A 19,187-nucleotide genomic window follows, 5' to 3' on the forward strand; every position below is an offset into this window, starting at 1 on the left:
AACTGCTGGGGAGAAGAAGATAACTACCCTCCACAGGCCTGTATTTTGTGAGCTAATTAATGTTTTGTTTAACACGATTGTGATTTTCAGGTTGAATACTTTGTTGACCAAGTACTTAGAGAAAAAGGAAAGCCCCTGTGTAGGGCTTGAAAGGATTTAGGGACTTCATGGACGGACTGAGTGCAGCAGGCCTCCTTCAATTGTAGGGTTGAGTCTGATTTAGCGACATGAAGATAAAATGCACACTTAAGGGCGTATAGAAAGTAAAAGGCATCCTCAAATGCAAACTTTTTTGTGGGACAACCTACCGGGGACCCAACATTTTAGTCCATAATAAAAAAAGTAGCCATCAATGTAGTTTGTATCTGTAATAGAGATGATGATGATCCAGAATAAGGATGAGGTTGAACAGACCTGGCCGATGCCACACTGCAAACAACTACAAATGTACTAATTTGTAGTTGTTTGCAGATCTCAACAACACTCCGATGGAATGTCTTTATCCAATGAAGCCAAATTGCACTGCTGCCTTCAAGACTCAAGGCCACAGCCTCCAACAACGGTTGTGTCGCGCCCGCGGGGGGGCGCTGTTTCACACATTAACACTACAAAAACGAAAATATCCCATAAAGTGGAAGTTCTTTCCTCCACGTTTAGTAATCTGACACTTTGGCCGACCCCCCTAAAGAAAATCCCCAAGCAGGACGATGGTCTCGTAATAACTCGAGTTGTATCAGTAGTCGTCCCGAGCGCAGACGAGAAGAACCGAGCCGAAGCGGAAAAACGGCGAGAGCGCAAACAACTCGTGGCGGCTAAGCGGGGGGGGGGGAACCCTGCCTGGCGTTTCATAAAGAGGTGTCCTTCAGTGGCTCAGATGATACCAGAGCAACGAGAAGAAGTTTTACTTTCCGCAAGCGGATGGGTGACTACCGCTTCCAGCGCCGGCGCTTTGTGAGGAGGAGATGATGATGAAGAATTTCCCCAGCAGTCCCCTTAACAACAACCAGACTCAGAACCACATCAGAGATCGGAACAACAAAAAGTATAGTAGCTGGCTCTCCGCTGTGCCCCTGCGATTCTCCCTGAGAGGCTATGGTTTCTGCATGGCCACGCTGTTCCTCTTCTGTTTCGGGTCACTGGTCTACCAGCTGAACGGAGGACCCCCTACAATCCTGCTGGACATCCGACAGTATCTAGGTGAGAAACTTATCCTGGCTGCCATTCAGTGGATGTGTCAATATTAATGGTGGATGCACATGAGACCTGCGTGTGTACAGGTACTCGTATTGGTGAACGAGAAATCTAATAAGCCCTTATTAGACTCTTTGCACTGACGGCCAAGGCTACTGTCACACCGAAAGTAATGGGTGGGATATGATACTGGTTACGTGCATTCTTCTTCCTGTCTACTTGGAGTAGGGCTACTTATCACGTGTTATTAGTTCAAACAATGCCATTGAATTAGCCGCGTAAATGCTTCGATCTAACCATCTATTCAGCAGCACTGTGGTTTACCATGTAAAATAAACTGCAAAACTCGTTGTGAGACCTGTTTCTGTTGCTTATGAATGACATCTCCACTCTGTGTGGTGCGTGCGCGTACGTGTGAGTGCGTGGGTGCGCGTGTTCTTAAGTGCCTGCGTGTGCATGCGTGCATGTGCCAAGTCGTTGTTGTACTGTAATCTACAAGGGAATCGAGCAATTTGCTGAAGATTTGCTGACCGTGACAAAATTCAGAATGTAAAAGGGTCTACATTTTGGATAATGTACTGCTCAAATTGAACTTGGTGCAACAGACGCAGGCGTGTGAACCGGATTAATGTGGGTGCAAGCAGGCCTATGTGATTTAAAGCTGGAAGTTCCAAGCTGGGTCTCTCTGTTCTCTGGAGGCACGCACGCACGCGCACACACACAGACACACAGGTCTAAATGCAGTATCAAGTGTGGAGGTGATTTCCTATCCACATGGCTGACACAGCTGGAATTAAGTTGGCAGCTAGAAAGAGCATGCGTGTGTGTGTGTGTGTGTCGTTGAAAGAGCTGTGTTCTTACCTACTTCTTACAGGGTTTCTGAGGCCTTTATGACGTGATAAACATCTGGAACAGAATGAGTCACTCACCAAGTCTGTCACTAATCCCTCGGGTCGGTGTGTGTTTCCTGCACACACACGCACGAACACGCACACACACTCAAGCACTCACACAGGCGCACACACAGTTCATAATATTGACCAAAAAGGGTAAAATATTCAATTTGATTTAGTCCAATGTCCCTTGACAGCTTGCATCAAGATTTCTTCAGTTCGCTAAATTATCCGCTTGAATATGACGCTGGTATTTTCCATATTGAACTTGCGATTTGATTCCTGAAAGAAAACCTTGTGTGAAAAAAAAAAATTGGCTCGGGCTTTGGTGATAGAGAACGTGTACAGTGTTGCCGCGGAGACACTGTACTGCACTGTTGAGCCCCCCATAATCTGTGAACACACGGCCCAACGCACGCAAGGAAATCTGTTTGGTCCGTGACTCTGATTCTCACAACTCAAACACCTTGGCTAAGCGCTCTGCTCCTCAATCGCTCTCTGACACACACACACACACACACACACACACACACACACACACACACACACACACACACACACACACACACACACACACACACACACACACACACACACACACACACACACACACACACACACACATACACATATATACACACGTACTGTACACACAGACACATACTATACACACACAAACCCTGAGCGTGTTGGAGAGGCAAACTTTACACTTCTAACATTTACAGACCCAACCACACACACGCACACAAACACACACACAGACAAACACACTCATCCACTCAGCAAATATGGTCAGTATAATAGGGAAATGGAATACAAATATGAGGCGTCTCTTCTCCGGGGGAGAACACAGTTCAGCGCTTTCTTCCCGTCACTCTTGGCTCTTCAGGCGGATCCTTCAGTGGTCTTCCATCAGTGTCTGTCTGCTCTACTTAAAGTGGAGCAGAACGTGTGCACGGCTGAACCCGTCTCCCAAAATGGCGGTCAGAGTGGACTTTGATGGTTCTCGTGTACAACAGCCCAGTTCAGACCAAAGATTGGTCTCGCAACGAGACTGTTTTGGAACGTCGCAAGGGAAAAGTTCTAGCACTGTGTGAACTGGTCGTTGCAGCGCAGCTGATGCCGTTGCAAGGAGTCGCCAGAGATTGAACATGTCAAATCACCAGCAAATTTTGAAAATAAAAAGTGCATTGAGACATACTGACGGGAATTGAACTCAGAACTCCAGGGCCTAGAGCCGTGTGCTCTCTCCGCTGCACCACGGGGTCTCAGGCCTGGGTGGAGTTGAAAGTTATAGTTGACCTTATTAATAACTTCACATTGTTAGGCTCATGATATCGTCGGGTTCCCGTGGAGACCGCCCAACGTTGGGCTTTTACATGATTTGATGTCATAAAGAGGTTACATATGACGTTAAATACACATGGTAGTAAGCTTAATCTTCAGACTTCACTCTGTCACTCACTCAATCTTGGTCTGGATGATGTTTGTCACTCAGAACACATGACATCGCTCAGGCCGAATGATCGAGTGTGCCAGGACTTGGCCTGTCTTGGTTTAAAGCCCACTCCACCACGACAAGGCGCAGGCCAGCAGTGGGAAGACTGGAAAAACATAAATAGACTGAAGAGCACAAGACATAAGTTGTTTTACCTCTAATTTTTCCTCCAGACTAAGGGTCTCAAATCTGTGCTCCAATAGATGATCTACCACATTCATGTTGTCGATTCGTTTTCGTTTGTGTGCCTCTGGCATGTATGTTAGCAAATGTATCCTTCTCCTTCTCTTCTTCGCTACCGGACTTCTTGCGCGCGGCACGTGAGGTGAGGTGAGAGGTCACTCGAGTCATGACTCATCACGTGCCTCACCCTACAGCCAATGAACTGTGAAAAACGAAATTACGATGTAGTGGAACGAACCATATATGTCCATGGCGGTCTCGGTGGGGCTAGCCCCACCAGGAAGTAAAATATTCTCCGTCCACTTCAACAGAGAAACACTCTGAGCATGCGCATTTCAATGTTTCAAGTCCAATACACATTGCATTGGGCTGGTGGGGCTAGAGCCCCTCTTGCCCCTCCAGAAGAACTCAGCCGGAAGAAGCAGGCCTAAAAATTAAATAAAAGCGCCGAACTTATTATTTTATAGTACTTTCTGGGGAGATTATTTTTTAAATATATTTATATTTATATATATAAAAAAATATATATTATATTTTTTATATATATATATTTTTTCATTTTCATTTTCTCTTCATTTTTTCTTGTGAGAGTAGGTGGGGCCGAGCCCCACTTGCCCCTAATGACCAGTTGCCACTGGTTATTTCAGATCATCACAACCAGAATTTGGAATTAATCAAATAAATTACAGATAAATAATACTGAAATAGCTACTTTTTGGTTGACACATTTGAACGAAATATTTATGACCCCCAATGTTGACCTGAAGTTGGCGCCACTGATTGGTAGACTATCAGAACCTATATTCTAAAGCCTTAAGGTGTTTCACTCTCCTCTGTCCTCAAGTGATGGAAAGGAAAGGATCTGTGAAAAGGTTTTAGAGGCAATACTAGTATTGTTTTAATTGATGTTCACTGTGATGAAGCTGTTGGTAAATGACATTACTAAATTGTGATTTGGCAATAGTGTGTTCTCTCAAGGGTATCCCAATGAAAAGATATTGATAAAGAGTCTGAATAGAATAGACCTCGCTCTCCTTCCCTCGCTCTCCGTTCCTCGCTCTCCCTCTTTCGCTCTATCTCTGGATATTGAGACTAAATCGGCCAGGTATGTCTGGTAGAGTAGTTGGAAAGCTTCTCCTCCGGACTCTAATAAAAAGTTTAATTAACTACTGGGACCCCTGCATATAGTGTGTGTGTGTTTGTGTGTGTGTTCAGTGTGTGTGTGTGTGTGTGTGTGTGTGTGTGTGTGTGTGTGTGTTTGTTTGATGGGCAAGCTTGTGGTTCTTGACGAACGTCTATTGGTCAGGGAATCTATTGACTTTGCGTCGCCGTTTTGCGTCTGGCTGCTCTGGGGTGGGGGGGTGGGGGGGTGGCGGGGACGACAGAAGGTGAGAATTTCTGCCGGCGTTTAGGGTGTCTTTGTGTGTTAGTGAACTTAACGGGTGGATTTTGTGTGTGTGTGTGTGTGTGTGTGTGTGTGTGTGTGTGTGTGTGTGTGTGTGTGTGTGTGTGTGTGTGTGTGTGTGTGTGTGTGTGTGTGTGTGTGTGTGTGTGTGTGTGTGTGTGTGTGTGTGTGTGTGTGTGTGTGTGTGTGTGTGTGTGTGTGTGTGTGTGTGTGTGTGTGTGTGTGTGTGTGTGTGTGTGTGTGTGTCAGACGGTAGGCCTACTGTGGAGTGGAACAGAGCCTGTTTTGTTACGGCCAGCGGGGAGGTGAGGGTGTTTGAGGGTGTCACTCAACAAATCGCCGCGTTAACCAGAACTGCACTGGAGGAGGCTTTTAGGCCAGCTCCACCCTGTCAGGTGGGGGTAGGGGGGCACCTGTGAAATATGTGTTTATAAATACAACAAATAACATTTGCGGCGCCGAATGCATTGGCACTAGTATTCCTGCAGGGGCGCTCTACCACTGCTGGATGAAACTCGGGGAATAAACAAGATAAGAAATATAAGAAATACCTTTGAATGAATGAATTTGTGGCCCTCGCAGCAGGGAAGACTAATCAGGTCAGCAAAGGGGGCGCGTGGCATGTGACCCTGCCGCAATTAGTGATTCGCTTATATGTTGTGTTGCTGCCAACCACTCGCCAGTAAAAACATTGAATTCTTCCATGCTTATGTAAGTCTTACTCAGGGTGTGTGTGTGGTGGTGTCTGTTTGTGTGTGTTTTAGTGCAGGTCGGCATGCTGTGAGAACCATATCTCTTCCTCCACTATACATCTCAAAAGATTGAATAAACCATTGTCCAGTCTCTCACTTCAACACGCACAGACCTCTGTACATGCACACACACACACATACACACATGACCACAAACACACACAAACACATGGACAAGCACATACTGCAAAGTTGCTTTAGGGATTAGATAAGGATGCTTGTTTTTTGTTTTAAGATAGGTATATCACACTTTTCTCATTCAAAAACACTTTCTCCATAATGTTAACACTTTAACTTCCATATTGACGGCCTGGAATGCAGAGAGTTATTTATAGATTCAGACTTAAGAGTCATTTTATGGACAAAGGTGTTTTAGGGTTGCTTTATTGCCGTTTTACTAGACAAACATAAAGATGAATATTGGGAAATTGAAAGCCCAGATTTAGCTTGAAATTGAGGTCAAGAAAAAAAAAACATTTAAAGGAAATGGGAAGCAGACATGGCCAACCGGTTTGTTAGGTGGGACTTGTGTCTTGGCCCCAGACATTGTAACACTATGAAAAGTGACAGCATCAAGGCCCATCGGTCACTAAATACCCAAGTTATCTATGATCACTGTGTGAGATCACTGTGACCATGTACCGTAGTGATCTGTGATCACTGTGTGAGATCACTGTGACCATGTACCGTAGTCAATCACTACTGGCAAGCCTTACAAAAAGTAACTAAAATGTTTCGCTCCAAAAGTGAATCCAACATTGATGAGCTCAAATAGTGATCTGCTATCCAGGTGTGATCTGTAATCCGAATATATATTAAGTTTCTAAAAGGATCAGCTGAAGTTATGCCTGCAATTTACCTGGCCGTCCTCCTGAGTTTACTTTAAGTAAACTCAGGAGGTTTAAAGGAAGTTTAAATAAACGGCCCCTCAGTGGCGGGTTCAGCAGCGAGGCCAGCCCACGTTGTTTTAGGACCCAGGCTATTTAGATGGAGTGGAAAATTACATTTTGGGGGTCTTCATAAACCATGACTTTACATGGTCCCTCAGACAATAAGGGAGCACTTTACCGCTATAAAGGAACTGGAGACCCTCTTTGACCCGAGCCATGGTGACCGCGGGGCCATAAATGTCAACTTGGTGACGGCACACAGCCTCTCTGGGGGCCGGGTCGGCCCCTCGGAGGACCCCACCCGTGATTGTTGGGTCCAATATGGGGCTCCAATAAATATTGACCCTTAATTAGACACGTGAACGTGCACGAGCTTACTTGCTACCAGACAGAATACACACAAACACACATGCATACACGCATGCACACACACACGCACACGCGCACGCACGCGCACGCACACGCACACACACACACACACACACACACACACACACACACACACACACACACACACACACACACACACACACACACACACACACACACACACACACACAGTGCTTGTGCCAAGCTTCCTGTTGGAGGATATTAAGACGCACATGCTTTTATTTAATCCAGTCATACTTTGTGAATCAATCCGACACATTTAGCGTTGGACACCGCTGGGTCAGGGACATGGACTTCATTGCTGAGGGTGCAGGGTTACCATGGAAATAAGGCTGCTTCCACTCAAACTGTCCCTCCATATATTTGAAAATCCCTCACAGGGTTGCCAGTATCGAGGGCTGTTTTGACACATGGAAAAATACCGGTTCCATTCTACCCAATACCGCCTTTCAGCATCATCCATTTATGCAGAGCTGGCAACCCTGACACAAAGTCAATCCAATGTTTTGCTCCCAGTGAATCACAAGTTTCAAATCTCAAATAGAAAACACATTGCTTCAGGACTTCCCATTGTGTTCGTGAGAATTTTCTTTAGGTAGTATTTTTATTTGTTTGTTTTAATAGATGTTTCGGCATCTAGGCATTGCATAAAAATGAACCAACAACTCAGAGGAAGGAAAGCCAGTCCTCCAGCTGACATCACTTCCTGTCCCAAAAGCCAAAGCAATCAGTTTAGTTGGTAGCTATCCCTGGACCAGGATAGCATATAACCCCCCCTTCTGTGCCGTGGCAAAACCACATGAAAGCTGTTTACCTGGTGTTTTTTGGCCGACTAACTAATTGGGTGTCAGGGTCATAAAGCTAAATTTAAAACAATAGAAAGCAGCACGTTTGTGGTCGGCATCAAATTTGGCAGAAAGAAATTAAGTTTCTGCCAAATTATCACATAATTAATTAATAATAAACTTAATATTAAAGAGCTTTCGTTAAAATGATTACATTGAGTATCCAAGACGCTGGATAGATAGCTATCGTAATAAATTATAGGATGCAATCGGTGCAACTTTTGAATGCCTTGATTATGCAACATATTTCCTCCTTGTCTTCATACAGCATAGAGTTGGAAGGTACTGTAAGACATTTTCAGTCTGATGGAGCTCAACAGAGGGGGAATTACATCTGTCATTTCTCAGTGGGCTACATGCTTTCCTCCAGAAGTTCACTGCCTTTGCCCGCTCAAATGAGCTGGAATCATTCATCTCATGACAACCCTTTGATTAGCTAATAGCCGTGGTTAGCCTCACCAGGGAACATTGTTATGCCTAATAGATCCCTTATGCCCCCCAGGGGGAAAAGCCAAAGCCAGCATTTAAACAACACACCCCAATCATCTATATTAGGTGTTTGGTTTCCATCACTTTCGCCAGCCTGTCCCCCTGCCCCTCCCTACATTAAGTTAAATATTTACGCTGCACCATTCACCACATTAAACCGGAAAATGTCTAATATAAAGTGGTAAGGATATCATTCAAATCCTTAAAAAAACAAAAAACGTGTATTATCAACGCAAGATCATGCATAGCCATGCCAATATCCCAGTGTTAACTGGTTTGGAATATTATGTTTTTGGTTAGGTGTACTAACTAAAAACATATTCCAAACCAGTTAACACTGGGATATTGGCAACACGTGTTTTACAAGCAATAACGCACAAGTGTCATTTTCAACAATTGGCCATTTCCTTGTTCCTTTTTCTCATGCAGTCAGACTATGAACTCCTATGGGCTATGGTATCTAATGTGTCTTGGTTTAACAAGGGCTCCATCTGAATGATAAGGAGGACGACAACTATTTTATCGTTTCAATTACTTTTATGGGTGTTTTCTTGATACATGATAGAAAGAATTACGCACATCCCATAAATGAATACTTTTGTTGCCAGGGTGAGCAAGACTTCCCTCTAGCACACAAATGTTCCCATTTAGCAGACGCTTCCCTAAAGTCCAAAGCCACTTCCAAGTGAGGCTGAGAACAACCCAGCACAATCAATAGTGGATCAGCTACACCCCAGAAGAGAGCTGCTTGCCAAAACGTATTCAATACTGCACTTTTCCTCCTGCTGCTTTGACCGGATCATTTTATAGAAACCACTGAATCCCAGACAAAAGGCCATTCTGTGCGAGTCGGACCAGTCCACAGGCGGTGCAGCTTTAGTGTGTGGCGGCTGCTGAGCCTACCCTGTCGCTCTCCTCTCTCAATGAATTCCTCCTTCTAGAGCCGTGGTGCAGTTTGGCGCGCTGGGGGCCGTTTGTTTACCGAGGAGGGTATTAAAATGCTCCGCATTCCGCTGTTTACTGACAGGATCACGTCCCAGAAACGCCGTCTGCGAGCGTGTGTTTCCTTGCTACTGGCGGAGGAGGCAGTCCTCGAGGCAGTCTTGTTTTTGCCAAAATTAAGACGGTTTCCATTTGGGTTCATTATGTTTCACTTTGGGAGATTGGCACTCTCTTCCTAGCAAGACTACCAGCCGCAGTTTCCTCAGCCTACCCGTCGACAATGTGTTTTATTTGCAAGATGCCTCGCACCCTATACCTGCCCCTTAAGTCTAACTCCCGGGCAGAGGCAGTGAATATCTAAACTTGAACACGGTGTGTCAATTTCCCAATCCCTATTCAGTGTATCACTTAAGAGATACAGGTGTATGCTAAAGGACTGAAGTAGTAATCTACACAGAGTGCTGAATGACACACCACAACCATGGCTGCTTGCCTCATTTCAAGTCTATGAAGAGAACATAGAGTGGTTTTCAAAATAGAAGCCCCCACAGGGCCTTAAATATACAGTGGCCAGCCCATGCCGTTAAAACCGCTAGTTGCTAGTTTTGTAATATGCATTGTGGCCGACTTTAAAGTTTTATATAGCATAAGCCGCCGGGAGTTGCTCTCCAGTTGAACGCGATGGTCAGAGGCTCGCTGCCAGGAAAGACATCTGCCATTCTTCTTCGGTCCAACTTTATCTGTGCACTGAGTTAATGCGTTACACATCCACTTTGCTGCAGATCCTCTTGTCTTTGATTCGCCATGCATCACCTCAAGAGTTTATTAGAGTTTATTAGATAGTTTTGTTTATCGAGTAGACAACAACCCAATGTATAAAGAAGTACACAGCCATTGGGCTTGGGATTGAGTGGAAAGGATCTCTGGTGTGGTATGAACAGCTCTGGGTTTAAAGGGGCCTTCTAGGAAACAGAAAGAGAGGAGGAAGAGGAGGAGACTGTCTATGAAGTGTTCTGTTTCCATAGCTGCTCTACTGTTGTACTTATGGCGGAGATTCCATGTTCTAAGTGAAAGCTGCAAATCTTTTGCAGATTTAAAACAGAGGAGAATGTGTGTGTGTGTGTGTGTGTGTGTGTGTGTGTGTGTGTGTGTGTGTGTGTGTGTGTGTGTGTGTGTGTGTGTGTGTGTGTGTGTGTGTGTGTGTGTGTGTGTGTGTGTGTGTGTGTGTGTGTGTGTGTGTGTGTGTGTGTGTGTGTGTGTGTGTGTGTGTGTGTGTGTGTGTGTGTGTGTGTGTGTGTGTGTGTGTGTGTGTGTGTGTGTGTGTGTGTGTGTGTGTGTGTGTGTGTGTGTGTGTGTGTGTGTGGGGGGGGGGGGGGGGGAAGTGCTTAAACTGCACTTCCCAGCATCTTTCCTGGTGTATCTCGTCTCTCTCTCTCTCTGTCAGCCATCTTTGTGTTCATTCAAATTTGGTTGTGGCCCTATTTATTAACATACAATTACCTCCACCTGCTTACAATGACTCCCCTTCCCAACACAATGCAACCCCATTATACATGTCTATAATCCATCGTGTCAGAGCAATGGGAGGAAGAGCAGAGAGATGTCAGCACTGCTCGTTGTTGTGTTAGAACTGAACAAAGCTTGACATGGAGTGTAACAAGACCTTGCAGTACTAGAGAGAGTGTGTGTGTGCGTGCGTGGGTGCGTGTGTGTGTGTGTGTACATGTGTATCTGTGCATTTGTGTGAGAGAGAGAGTAGCGCATGTGTGTGTGCGTGTGCGCGCGTGCACGCGTTCCTGTGCCTTTGTGTGAGAGAGTTAGCGCGAGAGCATGTGTGTTTCTGTGTGTGATAATTGTGACATGATAAAGAGGGCTATTAGCCTGAATTAATGACCAATCTAGTCTCTATGCCTCGCATATTTAAACAGTTGCTTACATCCCATGTATAAGAAAGTGGTATTCTGTGATAGATGTTTTGTTCTTGTTCAACTTGAGGGTATGATAATAATTCGAAACTAAATGTCATGTTAACAGTCCTACAGCCAGATGTTTGATCAATTACCTCGTCCAAGCGGCAACAACAAAATTCCTCAATATTCCACTTTCCGGCTAAGAAGGGTTTTGGGGAGTTTCTCGGAAGAGATTGGGAGAAAGTGTAGTCACTAGAGAGGGCAATGAGAAGGCGATCTCCCTCTCCCTCTCTCCCTCTCCCTCTCCCTCTCCCTCTCTCTCTCTCTCTCTCTCTCTCTCTCTCTCTCTCTCTCTCTCTCTCTCTCTCTCTTTTTCTCTCTCTCTCGCTCTCTCTCTTTCTCTCTCTCTCTCGCTCTTGCTCTCTCTCGCCCTCCCCCACGTGTGACTCAGCCTCAGAATGTAGATTCACAATAGATTTAAGTGTGTGCAAGCCAAATGCTCTGCACGTTGCACTGTCTGCGGTCCCTGTTAGTGATCAGGGGTCTCTCCCAGCCGCCTACTCCCACATGTGCTTAACACATGACCTGTAGACGATTTAATTGGCTTGGCACCTCAATAAGCAAGAATTGAAAATAAAAGTCTAGTGCGGAAAACAATGAGCTATCTGTGCGTGTAAGTGTTGATGTACATCTGTGTGTGTGTGTGTGTGTGTGTGTGTGTGTGTTTGTGTGTGTGTGTGTGTGTGTGTGTGTGTGTATATCATAACCAAAAATTCTCTACGAAAATAACACCCACACATAGACCCACATCCATACACACACACACAAACACTTTCCGCGTTTGTGTTTTCTTTTCCCCAACACACCCTACACAGCTTATTCTCCAACAGGCTCTGTGACTGCATGCCTGCACAATAGCGTGGTCACGGTCCCCACCCGCCCCCCCCCCCCAGCCCAGTGGTGGCTCCGCCTGGCCGCAGCCTCTGGAGCTCCAGCTACAGATGGACTGCGGGGAGACAAGTGCAGCCAGCGACCGGCTCCTGTCACACGTGTATTTATGTAGCAGGCCAGCCGCGCACAGAAGCTAGATGGCCACCCCCATCCACCATGTAATTAGAGGTTTTTTTTGCCTGTGCATTCAAATACGCCCATGCACACGCACATTCACACAGACTAGGTACACGGATAAGTAAGTCACATCTAAATTCTGTTCTATTAAATCTATGCTTTGAATTTTTACAGAAGAGGCATGTGTTCTTCCCACACAATATATATTTACGCATGCATGCACGCACACATATATACACACACACACAGACACACACACACACACACACACACACACACACACACACACACACACACACACACAAATACGCAGGCGTGCCGACCCATACACAGGCAGGCATGCAGACACACAGACACACACACACGCACAAACATTGTTCGCCCGGGTTTATGTTGACAGTACCGCTGAGTATGGAAACATTGGGGAAAGGGCAGACAGGATTCATGGTTTGGAAAGAATACGATGTCTGCCCAACATGGTGATTAGAAATAACTCTGAATAAATACTTTCCTAAATGTGATCATAATGATGATGCATTAGCTGAATTAGAGGTATACGGGCAAACCTTTTATGGAACCAATTAGCTTTTGACAAAGTTGCGGAAAGATTTCCTTTGGCTTTCTAGTCACAGTCACTATAAAATCCTTTTAAACAAAATGGTTTCCATGACAACATGGTCACCCCTCCCATGCTTATATTAACTCCCTGCTACGAGTAGCGGTGTTGAACTACAATGTGTGGCCTCTGCCTGCCCTAGTTGAATCATCATCAGGAGAGTTGTGGTTTGTGTGTGTGTGTGTGTGTGTGTGTGTGTGTGTGTGTGTGTGTGTGTGTGTGTGTGTGTGTGTGTGTGTGTGTGTGTGTGTGTGTGTGTGTGTGTGTGTGTGTGTGTGTGTGTGACTCAAAGCTAGCTGTAAGTGTCCGTTTAAGTCCTCTTCCCTCCAATTAGTGTATGCTTGTGGTTACAGTCAAAACAAAATTAAATTAACTTTGTATTTAACCAATATTCAACCATAATTGTATCCTAGGGCCGGTGTATTCTCGGGTGAGGAGGGGGGGGGGTCTTTTCAATGAGATGTATAGAAGGCTACTAGATTCTAGTCGTTCTCAGTAAATTCGGTTATAGTCATCTATTTATTGGATGAGACTCACTGTATGAATAAAGTATTGGTCCGCGTGCTTGTGCTTGTGTGTGCGTGTACGTGTGTCTACCTGCTTGTGTGTGTGTGCGTGTGTGTGTGTGTGTGCTTCCTGCTAAAATCATTGCCCAGCCAGTGGGGACCCGGCCAATGGCAGATATTGCAGAGCCTCATGTTCTCGGGGAGCCTGGAGAGCCTGATTGATATCAATGTGTTCCCCACACCACTCTCTGCTCTCTCTCTCTGTCCCCCCCCCCCCCTCCTCCTCCACCTTTATCTATGTTAACCAGATGTGTTCCCCTCCATCTCTCCCACTCTATCTCTTCATCGTTACATAATTAGAGCCACTCGGGATGACCTGCGTATCGCTCACGCGTCCCCCCGGACAGCCCCCCCCCCAAGAGCCCCCCACCCAGCTGCTTAATGGATGAAGGGCTCTCCTCTTCCCTCCTTTTAACTTCTCCTCCCTCCTTCTCCGCCTCCTTACTCTCTCTCATTCAGGAGCGTGACCAGCTCCTAACACTGGAATTGGCAGCAGGAGTTAGTGTGTGTGTGTGTGTGTGTGTGTGTGTGTGTGTGTGTGTGTGTGTGTGTGTGTGTGTGTGTGTGTGTGTGTGGTGTGTGTGTGTGTGTGTGTGTGTGTGTGTGTGTGTGTGTGTGTGTGTGTGTGTGTGTGTGTGTGTGTGTGTGTGTGTGTGTCCCTGCTGCTGCACTTTTTCTGGTCTAGTTGTTTGTATATATTTTGAGTTTTTGTGTGTGTCTGTGTGTGCGTGCGTGTGTGTCTGTGTGTGCTATATTTAGGGAGAGTGTGTGCGTCTCTGCGTGTGTGTGTGTGGGTGGGCGAGTGGGGGGACCCCTGACTATTTGCAACCATTTTCAATCAGCTTCAAGATGCTGGAAGGTAATGTAGTGGCAGCAGAGAAGGTCAGACATGCATTATGAATCTAACCCAACAGTGAGCAGCCATGAGCCACGCCCATCGGACCAGACAGCGGTGATAGCAGAAAACTGTCTGTGGGGACTCTATCATCGCCCAGAATGTGTTAACCGACAGGCAGGTGTGACAACCCCGGGCGCCATGGAGAACGCCATGGCACCAATAGGTTTTATTCAACTCGCCGCCATCTTGGTTCTGAACGCCAGTTGGCTGGAAAAAGTGAAGGCTGGAAGTGAAGATGGATGTCAATGAAAGGGAAGACAGAATGGAAAAGCTCCGGGCAGCCCATTGAGAAACCAAATGGAACTTGTGTTGTGGACAACTAAAAGCAACATTTTCAGTGAGCGGGGGAATAAGGCTCGGGGGGTTAGGGCTCGGGGCCAGCGGAGTGGCACTGTTGATAGAGGCTCAGCGCTAAGTGAGGACGTCTATGCTGCCCCTTTCCACTCAATGACAGGCTGGACGTTTATGACGTTGGTTCATGCTCTCAGGAAAAAACATACTTTTGAAAAGTAAGAAAACGCAATAATAACTTAACTTCATCTTCTTTCAACCGTACATCTCGTTATAGCAACATCTCAGACGTTTGGTGAGTGATCAGAAGAGGACATTATGTCAAGGCGATGTCTGCTTATTGAACTGCAGTCTCACGTGCATGCTGTGCCTTATTAGTCGCATTCAAAATGGAAAGCATGCAATGCCGTCAAAACTGAAAATAACCGCGTCTTGTAATTTTCACCATGCATGTGTGAGGCCTGGTGAGACTTGGCTGCACATCTGGGCTGGTGTTTAGCATCAGGGGAGAGGTGTGTGGATTCATACGGTTCATGGGAGATTTTGATGGCAGCTGCTTTTCAAGATTTTCACTGTTAGCATTCATTGAAGTCTCAGTGATGAACATTAACCTGTGTGGTGACTGTTGTACTCTTTTTGTCGTTGAAGACTCAATGGTTGCCTGGCCGGGAAGGTCTTTGGTCAGTCAGAACGGACAGCCGCAGCAAGTTAAAAAGAAGCACCCGCCACACTGTGCGACTTCAGGTAACTACCCAGGCAGAGGAAGCTTACAGCCTCCGTTCAAACGGGTTAGGGTTTGGGTTAACCTCCTTAACTGGTTTCTTAAGGAGGCTTAGGGGTTTGCATGGTAGATAAGGAAATGGGTTATTTAAACAAAGCACTATGATAAAGTATGTTATTATTATACTCATTGTAAGTGTGGTTGCAAAAGCAAGCCACTCTTATTGTAATTATTATTTGCAAATAATAATAATTAGTGTGGTTGCAATGCAAGCAACACTTATTATAATGATCATTATTTATTGTTGTAATAAGCGTGGGTCTTTTTATTATTATTTTGCACTGGTCTCCTACAGTTTCCCATGTATCAACCTCAAGGGCAATATGTCTGGAGAAATGCATATGGCAAATATGTACTTTTTAAGATATATTTTCCCTCATTATATTGTATATGGAAGTCAATAAGAAGACTGCAGAGCAGTATTATAGATTTAAAAAACATTACCAAAATCCAGCTTTTTAATATATTTTATACCTTTTCTACTTTCATGCCATTTCCCCTAAAAAAGTCCTTCTCTAGGAAATGATAACGAGGAATGAAACTGTGGAGCCTAAATGGTCTTTCTGACCCTTGTTTCACTGGCGTTGGAATATCTAAGGAGTCATTATTTTTGAGCAGCGTTTGTGTTTGACCCCTGCCGTTTCTGGTCCTGCACGTTGAGCCCCCTCCGTCATAGTGCAACAGATCCCAGGAAACAAAAATTGTGGATCCGTTTCAATGGAAAAATTTGTGCTAAAAAGAGTGAGAGAGAGCCTGAGAGAGAGAGAGCACGCATTGGAATAGAGCTGGAAGCAGTACAGTGTGTACCCCCCTAAACTATATGGATTACGCACAAACCCCCTCACACACACACACACACACACACACACACACACACACACACACACACACGTACAGACACAAAAAAGGGAAAGTGTCTCACAATGTGGTCCTTCTCCGGCTGGCTGGCAGCAGCCCCGACCGTAGAGACCGTGGGGGGGGGGGGGGGCTGGACCCTGCGCTGGACCCAGCCCTGAGTCTAACTCCACCTCTGTGGGCTGCTCTTCCAGGCCAGGGCTTTTATGGAATTCATTTTTTTTTTTACATTTTTGGTTTTTGGTTCCTGTCGGAGGGGTGACAGAGTTCACCAGACCTCACGTGGCTTGGCCGGCCCTGGCCTCATCCGGGCTCGCTCCGTGTGATCCGTTTGATCTCGCTCAATTCAATTTTCCCGACCGCTGATTTTGCTCAGCAGCTCATCCTGTCTGAGCGTCAGGCGACCTGAGAGAGAGAGAGAGAGAGAGAGAGAGAGAGAGAGAGAGAGAGAGAGAGAGAGAGAGAGAGAGAGAGAGAGAGAGAGAGAGAGAGAGAGAGAGAGAGAGAGAGAGAGAGAGAGAGAGAGAGAGAGAGAGAGAGAGAGAGAGAGAGAGAGAGAGAGAGAGAGAGAGAGAGAGAGAGAGAGAGAAGAGAGAGAGAGAGAGAGAGAGAGAGAGAGAGAGAGAGAGAGAGAGAGAGAGAGAGACGCCTTCCACCGTTTTTCAAACCGTCGTTTCTGCTAGTTACGGTGGTTGTTGTTGTTGCCGCTGGTATTTTCCGGCGTTTCCAAACGGGTTTTTCCAGGGAACTCAAAGTAGATTTAGTTTATTTTGCTGACACCCCAAACGGTATTTATATTTGCCTGCATCATTCAGGGATGGGAATCACACTCTACAACTTTAAACAGTGAGGTACTCGGTCGACCAGCTCCTGTCAACATCCGTGTCTCTTCCACCCCCCCTCCCTCCATCCCTGCCTTTCCTCCAGACAGCCTTTGCTTATTCTCTCCCTTCTGCGAGCCACAGAGTGTTTCCCTCCAACACCTCCTCTGCACTTTATAGCCCCTTCAATACTGCCCCCCCCCACCGGGCTTCTGCGAGCAACACAGGCTCACACACCTCATCGTTTACTCACCGGCTCCACATGTTTCTATTTGTGTGCGCACCGTGGTTTCGCCGCCACTCTCTTCGCATTTTATTCACACCATTTCATTCACGCGGAGAATTGATGGAATGGGCTCCGGAGTCTGCGTGTGTCGCTGAGCCGTCCGGCCCTGCGTCCCCCCGGGGCCCTCAGGGCACCTGCAATAACAGAGCGCCAGGCCGGAGGCTTGTATTTATATCCCCCCGGGGGAGGGCCGACCCTGGAGACCGCTACTGCAGCAGGGTGGCTGCAGGGAAGCGTGGAGCAGAACACAGTGGGTGGATACCCTGACCCTTAGCCTGGCTCCCCCTCTGTAATTAGTGAAATGGTTCGAGCCACCAGTCTTAATAGAAGGGGGCCACTCCCGCACTTGGAATCAAAGGCTTTTGGTTGGCCACACACGTGTGCCCCACACATGTGCACGACACACGCACACACACACGCGCGCTCACACACACATGTGCAAGACACACAACAAATGTGCATGCACACATGCTCACACACAAAGGTGTGCACGGCGATCGTGCACACACGCGCATGGGCTCACACAAGTGTGCACACGTGTGCACGAAACACAAACGTGCACCCACACACGCTCACACACGCATGTGCACGACACACAAACACACATGCACACACACACACACACACACAAACTCATGCACAAAAACACACAAACTCATGCACATAAACACATACACATGCACACACATTGTCACACTCTCACACGCACACACACATACACATACACACACGAACACACACACAGACGTACACACTCATGCAAAGCTACGTGCACACAGCGTCCACAAAAAATGTATACATATATCCATATACTCATGGTCACACAGACACACACACACACACACAGAACCACATCAAATGTTTATGCTCACCGACTACCTCATTTGCATATGGCCTCTATTTTAGTAGAGCCAGGCTTGTAATATAGCACGGTCAGATGTTAAACTATAGGCTTGGGTTGATGTGTGACTGGGTGTGTTACACACAGCTGGGGCGGGCTGCACTTGTATCGTTTACAAACACGGCTAAGAATATGTGATCCCACTCACATCCTCACACACGCACACCGTGGCGTGGCACGCATGCAAACGATAAAGATATATGGTTAACAAACGAATCATCAGAGAGGTGAAGAGAAACCCTATCATCTCATTGCACTTGTCCACAATGCTCTGAATCTGCCACCTCGCGCTGGGCCATAGAAACCACAGTGCTTTTCTCTGCCTCTCAGCCCTGCAGCCCTCACAGCTACTCCTGTATGTGTGTGTGTGTTTTATTGTCTGCAGCATCTCAAACCTATTCTGGGATACGTCTCTTCCTTGACCCTCGCTCAGCCCAGACAGTCACCAATTTCATACGGCGTATGAAACGCCACGTTCTAAATACATGTTTACGAACGTAATGTAGCATTCCTGACTGGGGAGTCCACTGCCAACAAGGAGAAATAAATCCACTGAAGAATGTTTTGAGGCCTTAAATAGGAGTTTCACCGCACTCGCGTTGAATCAAAGTATGTGTTTCTCTCTCTGCCTCGGTGTATCATGTAATCATAATTAAATGTCTCCCTTTGTTTAGTATTAAGATGGAACATATTGGATGTTGTTGGTTCTAGCAATT

The 19,187-nt window shown here is 46.2% G+C and overlaps 1 protein-coding gene across 2 annotated transcripts in view; it reads left to right on the forward strand.

Moving 5' to 3' along the window:
- Nucleotides 1-662: 662 nt before the first annotated feature.
- The window catches only part of LOC130374966 (uronyl 2-sulfotransferase-like), a 42,443-nt gene continuing 23,918 nt past the window's right edge, over nt 663-19,187 (forward strand). Inside the window, exons 1-2 of one of the 2 annotated variants that reach the window (XM_056581947.1) lie at nt 663-1,197; nt 15,476-15,571. In XM_056581947.1, the coding sequence (XP_056437922.1) occupies nt 963-1,197; nt 15,476-15,571 (331 nt within the window). In that variant the 5' untranslated portion in view covers nt 663-962. The remainder of the gene's footprint in view (nt 1,198-15,475; nt 15,572-19,187) is intronic. The other variant, XM_056581948.1, reaches the window with a different exon arrangement.

The sequence above is a fragment of the Gadus chalcogrammus genome, chromosome 21 (genome assembly GCF_026213295.1).
Source record: "Gadus chalcogrammus isolate NIFS_2021 chromosome 21, NIFS_Gcha_1.0, whole genome shotgun sequence".
Classification (NCBI taxonomy): domain Eukaryota; kingdom Metazoa; phylum Chordata; class Actinopteri; order Gadiformes; family Gadidae; genus Gadus; species Gadus chalcogrammus.